At 37.0% G+C, this 16,119-nt stretch overlaps 1 protein-coding gene across 6 annotated transcripts; it reads right to left on the bottom strand.

The window, feature by feature from the left end:
* Window positions 1-647: 647 nt before the first annotated feature.
* RMI1 (RecQ mediated genome instability 1) lies at window positions 648-16,059 on the bottom strand. 6 transcript variants are annotated; one of them, XM_055578947.1, is made up of 5 exons: window positions 15,922-16,059; window positions 15,040-15,216; window positions 10,575-10,635; window positions 3,390-3,485; window positions 648-2,737 (listed from the first exon to the last, which is right to left on the bottom strand). In XM_055578947.1, exon 5 carries the CDS (start codon window positions 2,699-2,701, stop codon window positions 827-829), a length of 1,875 nt encoding a protein of 624 aa, XP_055434922.1. In that variant the 5' UTR covers window positions 2,702-2,737; window positions 3,390-3,485; window positions 10,575-10,635; window positions 15,040-15,216; window positions 15,922-16,059; the 3' UTR covers window positions 648-826. The 6 variants fall into 6 exon arrangements, with proteins under 6 accessions (XP_055434922.1, XP_055434919.1, XP_055434923.1 ...); XM_055578944.1 differs by having other exon boundaries at window positions 15,814-16,049; XM_055578948.1 differs by having other exon boundaries at window positions 15,040-15,208; window positions 15,814-16,049.
* Between the last annotated feature and the right edge of the window lie 60 nt (window positions 16,060-16,119).

The following is a 16,119-nucleotide window of genomic DNA, read 5'->3' as shown; positions in this document are numbered from 1 at the left end:
TTTATTATTTAATGTTTTAAAATTAAAGATACTTTAATTTACATTTTTAAAAAAGAATAATAAAAATAACTTAACCTTTCAAATGTGACTTTTTAACAGCAAAATGGGAAAGTGGGAAACAGCCTCCCTTGAAAAAGAAATCAGCACTTCCAACAAAACTAAAGGAAGACTTACATGTAAAACTAATTCAGAAAGGATATAACAACTAAAGACATAGATATACATCTTATTTTAATCCCCCCAAAAGTTAACTGGATCTTCTTAATAGATTATCCTTGAAAATCAAGTTTTTAACTATTCAATATAATCTTTGAAATGGTATCTAGTTAAGATAATAATTGCCTTAAATATACCAGACAAAATATTTACAATCAGCAAAATAAAAACCAGCAAAACAATTAACATCTGAAAGTCTAACATTCTATTCCACTGGATTTACATTTTTTCCTAAGAAAAACATTATAAACAAATCTTTTGGGGTACAAATTAGAAGTACTCAACTACCTACTTATAATTGTTCACCTTATTTCAACAGTATGACTCATTGGTAAACACCAATACCATACTTTACCAGTCACCTTATGTGAAATAACAAGTGGAAAACAAAATTCCTCAACAATGGGTCATCAAATTCATTCAGCAAACACTTACTATAAAAAACTTTATTAAAAAAACTTAAACACACAATCATGATCAAGCATTTTAAAATTAAACTGAAATCAGTTATGAAACTTCCTTTTCAAAAAGTTGTGAAAGTAAAAGGACAAATTTAATTCTAAGTATTTCCTTGCTTATTTGAATTGTTTTTTAATACTATTTCAGTAAATTATTTCTTTAATCTCCTCTTTAGGTTCTCAAGGTGGTCTGTATTAACATCTTGTAATGCCAGTACCATTGCCTTAGACAAGGAGGGATTAAATGAAATAGTCATCAGACAGCACAAATCTATTAGCTCTCTCTGACATTTCTGCAAACCTTCCAGGAACTTTTGGTATTTACAAGGATCCTTTTTCAACCGTTTCATTTCTGATACTGAAAACCCTATCAGACTAGTAAGTATTTCATCTACAAAGTCTACATCTAGATATGCAGTACCATCAGAAATTTTTGCTCTTACACTCCAAATGCCACCAGAACTTGAGAGATTTCCAGTTAAAGTTACAATAAATGCTTTGACTTTCACTGTTGTAACCTCCTTTGGTTTGCTGGCCATTAGAACAGACAAATAGATAAAGGGTGGAGAATACAAATCCATGGTGATAGGAAGTCCAATGCTATTCTCTGACAATTGTAAAGAACAAGTCTGTAAATGGCGCTCATTTTCATTAGGAACATCTGAACTCTTTTTTGGTACATTACTGACTAGCTCTCCATTGAACATTTTATTATTTAAGGAATGTCCATCCGAACTGCTAATTTGTTTTATTTTATATGTCTCTGAGCTCTTACCTTTACTTGTAAAATCATGGGGTAGGGGTACATTATGATTAACTGAAAGACTACTACTGTTTTGGTCTCTAGTAGATGGACAACTAAGAGATTTGTCTTCACTAGTCATTTGCTCAGATAAGTTTTTTTCACTCCAATTATTGTTTCCATTTTTGCAAATAAAAGAAAAATTATTTAGAGTATTAGATCTATGTGAAAACTTCTCTATACTTTCATCTGTAGTTCTGTTCAAAGTCAACAGCTGTAATTCTTTGGTCTCCATCTGTTCTTTCTGGACAGCTTCTTCTAAAAGCAAGGCCTCCTCCAATGAAAAGTCATCTAATTCCTCATCAGTAAAAAGCATAGATTGGTTTCGTGGTTTCTCCTTTGGCCTTGGAGAAATAACAAGTTCTGTTTCAAAATCTGACTGTCTGATGGGAACAGTATTTGAGGAATTACCTATGAAACAACTTCTTTCCAAAGAGGTATTATTATTTGCTGCAAGCTCATCATTTTCATCAAGACTTGCCAAGAGTTCTTCATCAGAAGGTCCCAACGCAGGATCTAGAACATCCGTAATTCTGGCAATGCTTTGGTTAGAATTATTTGGTATGACTGAAACTATAGGATCAGGTTCCCCAATTAATCTTGCAAGAACTTTTTCTTGGGCATATTCCTCTAAAAGAGCATCGACTTCTCCTCCCAACACTTTCACATTTTCTGGTTTCAACAAGAGAACACCAAGACGGAAAGAAATATTTCCATAAATCAAAATTTTTGTACCTGGAGGAAGATCACTATGCAGAGCTGGAATAGACTGATACTCCATTCCTTGAATTTGTACAATTCCATCAGTTAGCTGTAGCATCAACATTCGTGAAGGCTTTGCTTCCCAAGGTTTGGGGGTTACTTGTGTTTCAGCTGTAATTAGGTCATTGGTTGTATTCTTTCCTCTCAACTTTTGTATCTGGGCATATGCAGGCTGACTTACATCAACCAATGAATTAATCTGCAGAGCAAAAAATCCATTCAGTTCTCCTTTCGGAGTTTCTAAAATGCCGCTAGGTAAAAGACGAAGCTCCAAATCTCTCAGGTCGGTAAGGAGCCACTGCTCAAACACTTGTTTATTCATTTGTGCCTGACTCAAATTAACATTATCATTTTCTTCTTGGATCCAGTTAATACAAGCTTCTAGCCACGTTACAGGCACTTTAACATGCCATGTAGCTGAAAGCCAGGTTTCAACTCTTAATGCAATTCTAGTTACACTCATTTCTTTCACATAAAGGAAATATTAGGCATCTATTACCTGAAAACAAACAAAAAAATTATTGTAATTCAGTATATCTAAACAGAGTTTCTATAATTCTCTACAATGCACAAACAGGAGTAGCCAAACCTTTAGACTTTCTCTCTAGCATGTAATTCTTTGACTTTCTACATAGCAAAAATTCAAATGCCACAAGTAATCAGATGGTATAATGAGAAAAGCAAAAAATGTGAGACAGATATATAAAGGTTTGAAGGCTAGCTCTGTCAAATTATAAGCTCTACAGCCTAGCATAAATTTCTTAACTTCTTCTAACCTAGTTTTTTCATCTATAAAATGTCAATACCACCTCCTACCTAATGGGGTTGTTGTGAGGATTACATGATTAACATTTGTAAAGCACAATGTCAGACCTACGCAATACATACAATGTTAGTAGTTATTATATTAATATAATAATCAGGTAAAATTATAACAAGTAACAGATTCTTAGCTGATGTAAAGCATCTTATTTTTCTAAATGATTCTCAACAGTCGTATCATGTAAATATACTTCTGATTTTCTCAGTATGATTTAAAAAAGTAGGAAAACACTAAAAGGACTAAGCTTTTCTCACAAATTAAATTTTTTCCTTCAACAGAGGAAGACTCTGAATTTATAAAGTTTTAATATGCCCATAAGAAAACTTACTGTTTGGAACAGGAGCACAGGATTTGATGACAGGATTTAGAACTGGTTGTTCAGTGGAGTACTTGTAACCTCTATTGCTCAGAAATGGCCTGAGAGCTAAGACAAAAAACAGTAAGGGTTATAAGAGGAAGCTGCAGAAACAATCACTGGCCTATTTTTGTAAGTGCAAGAGTTTGATGGTATGGTTTTGAAGGTTCCTATTATCAATCAGGGTAGAGTGGAGGTAGTACACAATAAAAACATGAGGTTTGGAATGAAATAAACAAAAGCGAGGGACCACAAGAAACTTAGACACTCTACCTTAGCTTGCTTCCTTGCCTTCCTTACTTCAGAGGGCTACCGTGAAAATTAAAGGATAGGAGAAGATGTCGGAGGTTCACAAGCAACCTAAGGCGAAAGCAGGCCAAAGCAGCTGAAATTGAAATTGACCGCCTACAGAGGGAGAAGGGCTGAAAGTTAAGGAAGCCAGAGCTCTGGATGCCATGGCAGCTGCAGCAGTGAGGTGGAAAAGGAGACCCAGGGATGACTATCCTTCAGGTTTACTTCTGGCAAAACAGGAATGAAGTCCTAGATAACCTCTCAGCCTTTGTCTGCAACATCTGGCAGATTCATAAAAACTACTGTATAAATGGACCAGGGAAGAAGTCCTGTCCCATGGACTAGTTCAAGATATATTCTTGTGAAAAGGCATTAAATTATTTCTGTATATTATATAGTAGGTCCTCTCATTTTTAGAAAATAGTAAATCTAGCATCCTTGTAAAAACTTAGAGCTTATACAAATATTTCTTTTTTTAACCTTGCATTTCTTAGAAATTTAATAGGCATATATTGTCTGGTTTCCTACATCTTTTAGCTCAAGCGACAAATATGTGTCTATACATATACATATACACACACACTGACTTTTTCTGTAGGTATAGTTTTTTTTTTAATTTTTAACTTAAAAAGGGGGATTAATTTTTTTTCCCCTAAAGCTTTCTGAAGGTCAGGTCTATGAAAAAAATAGTAAGTAGTTATTTGTAACCTGTACTAAGCAGCATCTAGCCTTAAAACAGTCCTTTCTGGCTAAAAAAACAATGAATGCTAGCAAAATTGTTTGGGCTACTTTTAGCATTTTTTAATCAAAATTACTAGATGACAGAATTCAAGAATTTGTTAACATGTTATTATTTGATATACTGATAGTCATTTAAAAGTAAAAACCCTTTATTGTGTTAAAAAAATAAAATAAAAAAAGGAGACTAACATATAATCCAGAGGTTCAGTGTACAAGTCTGGTGCCAAATTTCTTTTACTTACAAGCTCTGTGACCCTAAATAAGTAGTCACATTACTAATTCAACAAATGGTTAAAATTTAAAGGAAGAGTTACAGTTATTATGAGAAATACAAGAATAACATTTTAGGAGGAAGAATTAAGAAGGTCATAACTACCAAACTGATGAATCTTTACTTTGAAGAAAATAATTAAGAGTACAGATACATTTTAAATCATATATGAAAAACAATGTGAAAACAGATAGGAGAGGTAGGAGAGGTCCATGCCCATTCTGATAAAAATAAACCATGTAGAGTCAAATCAGCATGTCTCTTTAACAAAGAAACCAACAATCTCTACATGAGCCCTCTGGTTTATCAAATGAAAATATTCTCTAACTTGTTGCTAAGAAAAACAAAACACAGCATGCTAACTTTTGTGTACAAAAGAAAGGACAATAAGCATATTCTTCTTGACTTTGTACATATAGGACCTCTATCTAGAAGGATATACAAGAAACAAGATAAAACTTTAAATACATAGCTACACTCAATAACAAAGAGTAGAAACTTCTGGGCCAGGAACTCAGGAAGATGCCCTGAAGAAGGGATAGGCTACCCACTCCAGTATTCTTGGGCTTCTCTGGTGGCTCAGCTGGTCAAGAATCCACCTGCAATGTGGGAAACCTGGGTTTGATTCCTGGGTTCAGAAGATCCCCTGGAGAAGGGAAGAGCTACCCACTCCAGTATTCTAGCCTGGAGAATTCAATAGACTGTACAGTCCATGGGGTTACAAAGAGTTGGACACGACTGAGAAACTTTTACTTTAGAGTTTTAAATGGGCACTAAAGCCACCAGGAAAAGGGGACTTGCAGGCTAAAGCTCCAAGGCTCTAAGGGCCCAGTATGCCAATGACAGGGCACAACAGACTACTTGCTAGAATTGTGCCCAAAAATGTTCTATTCAGCACCTACCTATGGCCTATGGAGAGAACAGAGATAATCTAAGAATAGATACATAGAGTATACAACTTGTATAGAATACAACATGGTCCAGAACCAGGCTATTCACTAAAGTAAATACCCAAATCTCTAAGGACACAGCTGATCTAGACCTATGCCAGTCAGAGGGCAGGTTGAAGCAACTCCAAAAACACACCAAAGGGAAAAACCTCTATCCAACATGAGCTCTCAAGCCAAAACTATATTTGAGGAAAATTACCACCATGAGCCACATCAGCACACACAACCAAGAGAAGAATTTATACCTGGAGAAGTTTGTTTTTAAAAGCAGAATCTTAAATGTTTAAAAAATGAGAATAAAGTGACTATGAAAGAATACAAAAAACTTCAAAAAAAACTATTATTAATATCCTCAGGAGGTAGGGATATCTCCACACACAAAAACTTAAACCGCAACCAGTACCTCATACCACATACAAAAATTAACTCTAAGTGAAGCACAGATATAAATGTGAAAACTAAAAAAGCTAGGAGAAAAAAAAAAAAGCTCATATACAACAGAGAACAGATTGACAGCTGCCAGAGGTCAGGGGTGGGCGAAACAGATGAAAGGGGTCACAAGGTACAAACTTCCAGTTATAAAACCAGTAAGTCATAGAAATGTAATGTACAGTATGGTCACTGTAGTTAAAATACTATATTGCATATTTAAAAGAGAGTAGATCTTAAAAGTTCTCATCACAAGAAATATAAAATTTTGTAACCAAGTGTGGTGATGGATGTCAACTGGGCTTAACTGTGGTGAGTTCTGCAATAATAGGGATCCCCTGGTGGCTCAGTTGGTAAAGAGTCTGCCCGCAATGCGGGAGACCCAGGTTTGATTCCTGGGTTGGGAAGATCCCCTGGAGAAGGAAATGGCAACTCACTCCAGTACTCTTGCCTGGAAAAATCCCACGGATGGAGGAGCCTGGTGGGCTACAGTCCATGGGGTTGCAAAGAGTCAGACATGACTGAGTGACTTCACTTTCTGCAATAATACAAATTATTATGTTGTACAACTGAAACTAAAATGTTATATGTCAATTATATTTCATTTTTTTAAGGGGAAGGAAAGTTAGGAGAATAATCTTTGTGATCTTAGTTTCTTAAAAGTTTCCTCAGATACAACACTAGAAGCATACATAATTCATAAAAGAAAGAAACTAATAAATTGAGCTTCACCAAAATTTTAAAATTCTGCTCTATGAAAGACACTGCTAAAACTATAAAGACAAGCCAAACAAACACAAAAGACAAGCCACAGACTGGGAGAAATACGTAACTGACAAAAGACACATTTAGATTACAAAAAAGAATTTTAAAATTCAATAGGAGGACTTCCCTGGCAGTCCAGTGGTTAATACATCATCTTCCAATGCATAGGGTGTGGCTTCAACCCCTGGTGGGGGAGCTAAGATCTCACATTACTCACAGCCGAAAAAACAAAACATAAAACAAAAAGCAATATGCAACATATTCAATAAAAATGAATTAAAAATTGTCCGCACCAAAACAAAGAAAAAAATCTTTTAAAAATTTCAATAGGAAAACAAACTAATTTTAAAAGGAGCAAAAGAGCTGAATAGACATTTCACCAAAAGATATGCAAAATGACAAAACATTAGGGAAATCTAAAATTAAAATTATAGCTAAAATAAAAAAACAACTGATAATTCCAAGTACTGGAATTCTCACACATTGCTGGTTGGAAAGCAAAATAGCACAATCACTTTAAAAAACAGTTTAGCAGTTTTTTAGGAAGAAAAACAGTTTAGCAGTTTATTAGGAAGAAAAACAGTTCAGTATTTTCTTCCAAAGTTAAATATACACTCACCATGCAACCCAGCATTACTAGGTATTTACTCAAGAGAAATGAAAACTTACACTCATTAAAAATCTGTATGTGAACAATTACAGCAGCTTGTTTCATAATCACCAAAAATCAGAAACAACCCACATGTCCTTCATGGACAAATAATAGTACATCATTACAATGAAATATTATTCAGTGTTAAAAAAGAATACACTTCTAATAGATGCAATAACAAAGATGAATACTGCTACAGATATTCTCCCTCAGAAAATTCGTATGTTGAAATCCTAATACCCAATGTGATGGTATCGGGAGGTGGGGCCTCTGTGAAGTGCTTAGATTATGAGAATGAAGCCCTCACGGAAATTCCCTGGTGGCCCAGTGGTTCAGACTCCCCACTTCCACTGCTGCTGCTGCCGCTGCTGCTAAGTCACTTCAGTCATGTCCAACTCTGTGCGACCCACACAGACGGCAGCCCACCAGGCTCCCCGGTCCCTGGGATTCTCCAGGCAAAAACACTGGAATGGGTTGCCATTTCCTTCTCCACTGAAGGGGGCTTAAATCTGTGGTTGGGGTACTAAGATCCTGCATGCTACACAGTGTGACCAAAATAAATAAATAAAGTCAGAATTCTGAAAAGATATTAATAAAAAAAAAAAAGAACTTACAACCCAATAACAAAATAAATAAACAACAGAGATGCTTCCACACAGCTACATGTCCCTTCTGCCACAAGCTGCTGCTGCTGCTAAGTTGCTTCAGTTGTGTCCGACTCTGTGCGACCCCACAGATGGCAGCCCACCAGGCTCCCCTGTCCCTGGGATTCTCCAGGCAAGAACACTGGAGTGGGTTGCCATTTCCTTCTCCAATGATTAAAGTGAAAAGTGAAAGTGAAGTCCCTCAGGCATGTCTGACTCCTCGCAACCCCATGGACTGCAGCCTACCAGGCTCCTCTGTCCATGGGATTTTCTAGGCAAGAGTACTGGAGTGGGGTGCCATCGCCTTCTCCGTCTGCCACAAGAGGTTACTATAAAAAGGCTGTCATCCAAGAACCAGGAAGCATGTCCTTAATAGACACCCACAAAATCTGCCATCACCTTGACCATGGACTTTTCAGTTTTCAAATAAATTTCTGTCATTTATGAACCACTCAGTTTATGCTATTTTGTCATAGTAGCCCGAATAGACTGAAATAGCAAATGCAGCATGCTAGGTAAAAGTTAGATAAAGATTGTATAATTCCAGTTACAGGGCATTATGGAAAGGTATCACCAACTTCACGGACATGAACTTGAGCAAACTCCAGGAGACAGTGGAGGACAGGAAGGCCTTGCATGCTGCAGTCCATGGGGTTGCAAAGAATCAGACACAACTTAGCAACTGAACAACAACAATGGAAAAGGCAGCACCATAGTAACAGGTGACAGCGATGGTCATGCGACTAATGTTTGTCAAAGCTCACAGAACTATACATCAAAAAGAACATAAATTTTACTGAATGTAAATTATATACCTAATAAAAGTACTGAAGACAAACACCAAAATGATAGAAATATAACAACGGATTTTCAAATTTGCTGAGAAAAACACAGAATAAAGAAAACAATCCAAAAGAAGGCACAAAAGGAATGGGGCTGTGAAAGAGCTGCTCTCAATATGCCAGCAAACTTGGAAAACTCAGCAGTGGCCACAGGACTGGAAAAGATCAGTTTTCATTCCAATCCCAAAGAAAGGCAATGACAAAGAATACTCAAACTACCACACAATTGCACTCATCTCAATGATAGCAAAGAAATGCTCAAAATTCTCCAAGCCAGGCTTCATCAGTACGTGAACCGTGAACTTCCAGATGTTCAAGCTGGATTTAGAAAAGGCAGAGGAACCAGAGATCAAATTGCCAACATCCGTTGGATCATCAAAACAGCAAGAGAGTTCCAGAAAAGCATCTACTTCTGCTTTATTGACTACGCCAAAGCCTTTGACTGTGTGGATCACAACAAAACTGTGGAAAATTCTTCAAGAGATGGGAATACCAGACCATCTGATCTGCCTCCTGAGAAGTCTGTATGCAGGTCAAGAAGCAACAGTTAGAACTGCACATGGAAAAACAGACTGGTTACAAATTGGGAAAGGAGTATGTCAAGGCTATATATTGTCACCCTGTTTGTTTAACTTATATACAGAATACATCACGAGAAATGCTGGACTGGATGAAGCACAAGCTGGAATCAAGATTGCCGGGAGAAATATCAATAACCTCAGATATGCAGATGACACCACCCTTATGGCAAAAAGCGAAGAGGAATTAAAGAGCCTCTTGATGAAAGTGAAAGAGGACAGTGAAAGAGCAGGCTTAAAACTCAACATTCAGAAAACTAAGATCATGGAATCTCGTCCCATCACATCATGGCAAATAGATGGGGAAACAACGAAAACAGTGACAGACTTTATTTTGGGGGCTCCAAAACCGCTGCAGATGGTGACTGCAGCCATGAAATTAAAAGCCGCTTGCTCCTTGGAAGAAAAGCTATCACCAACCTAGACAGCATATTAAAAAGCAGAGACATTACTTTGCCAACAAAGGTCTGTCTAGTCAAAGTTATGATTTTTCCAGTAGTCATGTATGGATGTGAGAGTTGGATGATAAAGAAAGCTGAGCACCAAAGAATTGATGCTTTTGAACTGTGGTGTTGGAGAAGACTCTTGAGAGTCCCTTGGACTGTAAGGAGATTCAACCAGTCCATCCTAAAGGAAATCAGTCCTGAATATTCATTGGAAGGACTGATGCTGAAGCTGAAACTCCAATACTCTGGACACCTGATACAAAGAACTGACTCATCTGAAAAGACTCTGATGCTGGAAAGACTGAAGGCAGGAGAAGGGGATGACAGAGGATGAGATGGTTGGATGGCATAATCAACTCAATGGACATGAGTCTGAGTAAGCTCTGGGAGCTGGTGATGGAAACAGAGGCCTGGCGCGCTGCAGTCCATGGAGTCGGAAAGAGTTGGACACAACTGAGCGACTGAACTGAACTGATAAACAGAAATTAACAAGATGGTAAAAATAAGTCTAAATATATCAGCAATCATAATGAATATAGATTTACTCACCTCTTAAAAGATACTCTCAAATTGAATAAACCAAGTTCAGCTGTATGCTTAAAAGATGGACCTAGAACAAAATACCATCAACGCATGAAATTAATTAAAATAAGGCATGTTAAAATCTCCAAGCATGATTTTATTATGCCATAGTTGAGTGACATCTTATCTTTAAGACACAGATCTGTACTTTATTAGATCTATTTTTATCTGTTGACATTATTAACGTCAAAAATTAAGCTACATCCAAGGCTCTCAGGTGTACTCATTCAGTAAGTTACTTTATTTTCTTCACTAAAATTTAACCACCACAACACTGGCAAATGGGCCTGGTATAATTGGCAGGGGTGTTGTAATGAGATGATAGTCATTAAGTAAACTGAAATCAAGACAAAGTGTACTTTCGGTAGTTAGAATTATTTAAATGAATTAGCAAGTATAAATGCCGCATCAATTAAATTGTTTGCAGAATGTTTTGTACTATGATTCATTCAAGATGTACAGTATAGTATATACCCATATACACCCCTAAGTTATTACATGCAGACACTTAACACAAATGCCATTTTCTACATGAACCTGTTAAATAATAGGAGTTAATACTGTTAATACTTCTAGGAGGAGGAAGAAACCAAAAAAAAAGGAAGACTGACTGATTGTGAATTGAAAAGGTCAAGGCTGGATAGAAAATGAAATTAAAGAAATGAATTTCAGTGGTGTCAATTCTATATAGCAGCAGTATAGCTGTATAAACAGAGAAGTGAAGAAAAGGGTGAGTAAAAATTAAAACCTCTTAAGATTTTAAACTTTTTCAAAATATATTATTTTACATCTGTAATATTACCTAAACCTCAAAATAGTCATTTATGATAGAAAGGGTAGGTACTGTCTTCTATTTGGGTGAGAATGAAACAGGCATGAAGATTAAAGACATAAAGATCATACATAGTATCAGGCTCTGAACTAGATTCTGCTAATCTCCATTCATATACCATTTTCTAGATGCTGTTTGACTTAAGTGAAAAGAGAAAGTAAAGTCAGTCTCTCATTTACATATACCCACTTGCATACAAAACATATTCATAAATGGCTAGTTTGTAATAGCACTACAGTATTAACAATCAACAGACTTTGCTCTGATCTCATATAAATGACAAGCTCACCTAGTACATTCTAAATTATTTCATTTACAAAGTCAAATGAAAGAAACACATCACCCACTGCATCTATCTTTGTAATAGCTTCAAAGCAGTGTTATCACTATTACTTTTCCTTTTGCTATAACTCTACTAAAGTACCATATAAAGTAGTTTTAAATTTTTTTAAATATCACAAACTGATATTTTAAGACTTATGTATTCATTTATTTTTAAATTTTGTACTTATTTCAAACATGCATTTCCTTGTTTGTGTTGTTGAACACAGAAAGTGACAAAAATCCTTTCAGACAGTAGTCTGGACAAATTCCTAATAAATAATTTTCTTAAAATACTACCCTCAGGATTTGGATCTCCACTTCCAGAGATGTACTATAATTTTATAACAACATTACCATAACTAAATGCACATTTGCATAGAATATGCATAGAATTCTTCATTTAACAGCAAAGAAAGGTAGAGGGCATATTGATATAAAACATAATTTAGTGCCTACAAATGCATGTTAAAACAATTTTATAAAAAGATGTTTCTAACATATAAATTTTTTTCCTACAGGTAAAAAAGCTTATTAAATTATTAAAAGAAAAGCTTATTAACTTGCTAAATGGAAAAAGTATTATCATGTGAAATTATAAAGTTTAGACTGGGTTTCAATAACTGAGCTCCTTAATAATTTAATTGTATTAATTAAATTATTAAGGAGTTTATTTACTAATTGTATTTAATTAGTAAATTGTATTACTTGCATCTATTCCTTCAAGAGAATTTCTAAGGTTTTTGTTCCTCCTTTTCTTGAGAAATTGAGTAACCATGGTCACTGTAGGTAAGCAACTCACAGGGGAGGTGTCAGCTGCTGCTGCTGCTAAGTCACTTCAGTCGTGTCTGACTCTCCGCGACTCCATAGACAGCAGCCCACCAGGCTCCCCTGTCCCTGGGATTCTCCAGGCAAGAACACTAGAGTAGGTTGCCATTTCCTTCTCCAATGTATGAAAGTGAAAAGTGAAAGTGAAGTTGCTCAGTCATGTCCGCCTCTTCACCACCCCATGGACTGCAGCCCACCAGGCTCCTCCATCCATGGGATTTTCCAGGCAAGAGTACTGGAGTGGGTTGCCTTGCCTTCTCCAGGTGTCAGCTAGAGCACCACAACTTCCCAGCCCTTGATCCTCAAGAACATCACTGTCCATGAAAAGAATATAAAAAAAGTATATGTTGTTGAAATTGTACAGTAAGAAATGTTCACACCATATGATCTACTTCTTTTATTTTCAAAACTTAACCTTAAGAAAACACTCAGAAATAAGGACAAAGATTTATGTGCCAGAGTGCTTATCACGAAGCTTTTACAGTGTGGAAAAAAACAAACTAAATGTTCAACAACAGTAAAATAAATACATACATAATCACACTGGATCCAGGAAATAGTTTTTTAAAGAAATATTTTAAGGACTATTTAACGACATAAAAATATGTTATTTTCCAAAAAAAAAAGAAAATATGTTATTTTATTTTGTTAGGAAAAAAGACCATATGTAAAATTACATTAATCTCCATTAATTTTATAATCATGAAAACATTATTTTTTAAAAAACTGAGTTACATCTTGCTCCTGCTTAACCTGGCTGACACAGCAATATACATTCTAGATATTGACTGCAGGAACTGAGCAGAAGAGAACAGAGTAGGAAAATTCTATAATATCAGTCATCACTACTAAGATTTATACAAATTTCATCTATAAGTTAATTTTCAGTCAGCCTCACATATTCCAATTTTTTAACAAATAGAAGAAGAGGCACAAGTACCATCCTTTTAGACATGGTATGTGGCATTCAATCAATAGTTAAGACTTAAAAGCACTAACAAATATTTAAGTTATAACCGTTTCATGTTTCCACTGCCTTTACTTTAAAAAATACACATAAGTCTGTTTTTAACTCTTGGGGATAACATTAAGGTAACCCAAGAATTTTGAGAAGACACTTTCTGAAAATTATGGGGAAAATTTTATATTTAATGGCTGAAATCAGAAAGAAATAATTAGTGGAGCGGCTTGTGGATCCTCCATAACCTAATGCAAAAGAAAGACAGAAAACACGTATAGGAGTCTGATTTCCATCTACCCTTTGTGACCTTAGACTTGTTCCTTAACTTCTCTGTCTTATCCACAATTTACTCACAGGACTGTAATAAGCGTTAAACGGCCAGCACAAAGTCTGGCACAAACTCAAAAAATAATAGTTACAAAATTTTAAATAATCATCCAGCTGACTAGAGTACAATCTCAATTATATTAGTTTACCTTACGTAAATTCCACAGCTAAGTAATACCAGACATCAGGAGTCCAAATAATCACACAATTAATTACACAAGAGCCACAATATGTCAATCAAGTTGCTAAGTCCTTGAATAAGCAGATATAACACAGCTTGGCTGAAAATAACAGAGGATGAAAGAAAGGTTGGCGAAAAGACAGACCTTCCTCAAACTGGCAAGTCTCTGAATGAAGCAGGTATAAAATGGTTTGTAAAAAACAGACTTTCTTGTTATTTAAAAAGTAAACCTAAACAGCAAATTTTAAAAGGTAAAGGAAGAAAACAATTAGATAAAGAAAAAAAAAATCTAGAAAAGGGGAATAAGAGTTTTCAGGTTTGAGGGTGCAGTCAGAAGACAGTGAAACTGGGAAGTTCTTAAGAGCTGCTTACTTTGCGTTCCTGCTCACCAGTCATCACTGTTTATCAAAGCAGAAAATTATGGTTTCAACAGAAATACTAGTTTGAAAGAAACCACGCTTAGTGCATTATCCTATATGTGCCTATTTGTATTAATGAAGTGGCCCTGGTTTTGAAAGACAGATTCAATTAAATGTTGCAAATCCTGACTGGCAGATTAAATCTCTATAATCCAAATATCCCCAGCCCCTTCATACATTCAATCAACTTTTCTTGAACATTAAATACGAATTTGAACTATGTATCATAAAACCAAACGCACACTGAGTTTTACTTCCCAACAAGACTATAATATTCTTTACGATGGGGGCCATTAAAAAACTGAGTTCAAAGAGCCTTTTATAAACCCCACAATCCCAGACACTATGCTCCAACAGTACTTAACTACCATTCCCGCCAGTAAATATTTGGTGCTTCATGAAGTCCTCAGTTTCCCCTAAAAAGAGTTTTCTTCCATATTAAGCAAGTAAAATAGATGGTCAAAATCACAGACTTTTTAAGATGCTGGTTACATCTAATTTGCAAAGTATTCAAGAGGGAAATCAAATTACAGTGGAATGAATCAGCACAAATTCATCATTACCCAAAAAAATGTGTATTCTAACGGTAGATTTAGCTTCATGTGTAACGTATAACATTTTCACTTTTCAACACAAGTTTGGGGTTGTGGGTGAGAGCTGGAGGGTTGAGTCGGGATGCGGAGACTGGGTACTACTTCTGGCAATTTCCGAGGTTTGTCACCGATTCTGGACCTAAGGGCCTTAACAAAAAAAAATCATCAAAGCCTGACACAAAGGCCTTAGAAGTAGCCGAACACAAAGTAAGTATAACCCGAACACTCTAGGACGATAACATATCTATATGAGGGCGAGAGGTTTAGTCTAAGTCACTGCCGACACACCGTAGGTGATTTAAGGTGAGTGAACGGAAAGCGGATGTCTAAAACTCATTTTGCGATTTGCATCCATTGTAGGAGATGAAAGCAGTACTTTCAGAAATATTTCGCACGTAACTACAGCAACGACACTATAAAATACTCTTATCACAGGCCCCATTAATAAAGAAAAGAAAGGGAAAAAAAAGTTTCATCAGAACGCAGAGCCCGGTAAAGACCCTGGGAGCGCAGGCTCCCGGCCGGAAGCAAAGGGGGCGAATAGTACAGGACTCCGAGGCTCGACCGCCACAGCCCGGCGGGACTGCCAGCGTTTCTCGGAATCCCGCCCGATCTTCCAGCCGACAGCGGACCGCAACCTGCCGGCTGCGCCCCCTGCCCGGGCCACGCCTGAAGGGCGCTGCGGCCCGTTACAGACAGCGGTTAGCGCGGCGTGGGCCGGGCCGGCAAGCTGGCTGCACTTACCAACGCGCAGCTCGCCCTGCAGCATGGGCGGGAGGGGAGTACCGGGGAGGGAAGAAGACGCGAATGTGGGCTGTGGAAACGGGGGCATTCATCTGGCCCTACACCGACCTGGGCGTCCCGCCTTCCCCTCGCGCAACAGCAGTTCCCGGGCACGCGACCGTGAGACTAGGAACCGCCACAGCGCGCGCCCTAACCCTTTTTCGCTGCTTCCCGCCCGATTTGCCGCGCGCTCACGCCCCTCCTCCCACCCCTGAACACTCCTTCAGGCCCAGAAGCGCCCCCTACACCCGCCCCTCCCTGTGCGCG

Source organism: Bubalus kerabau, chromosome 4 (genome assembly GCF_029407905.1).
Source record: "Bubalus kerabau isolate K-KA32 ecotype Philippines breed swamp buffalo chromosome 4, PCC_UOA_SB_1v2, whole genome shotgun sequence".
Taxonomy (NCBI): Eukaryota; Metazoa; Chordata; class Mammalia; order Artiodactyla; family Bovidae; genus Bubalus; species Bubalus kerabau.
The sequence above is the reverse complement of the archived record's forward strand: the minus strand, read 5'-3'. Positions and strand labels throughout refer to the sequence as shown.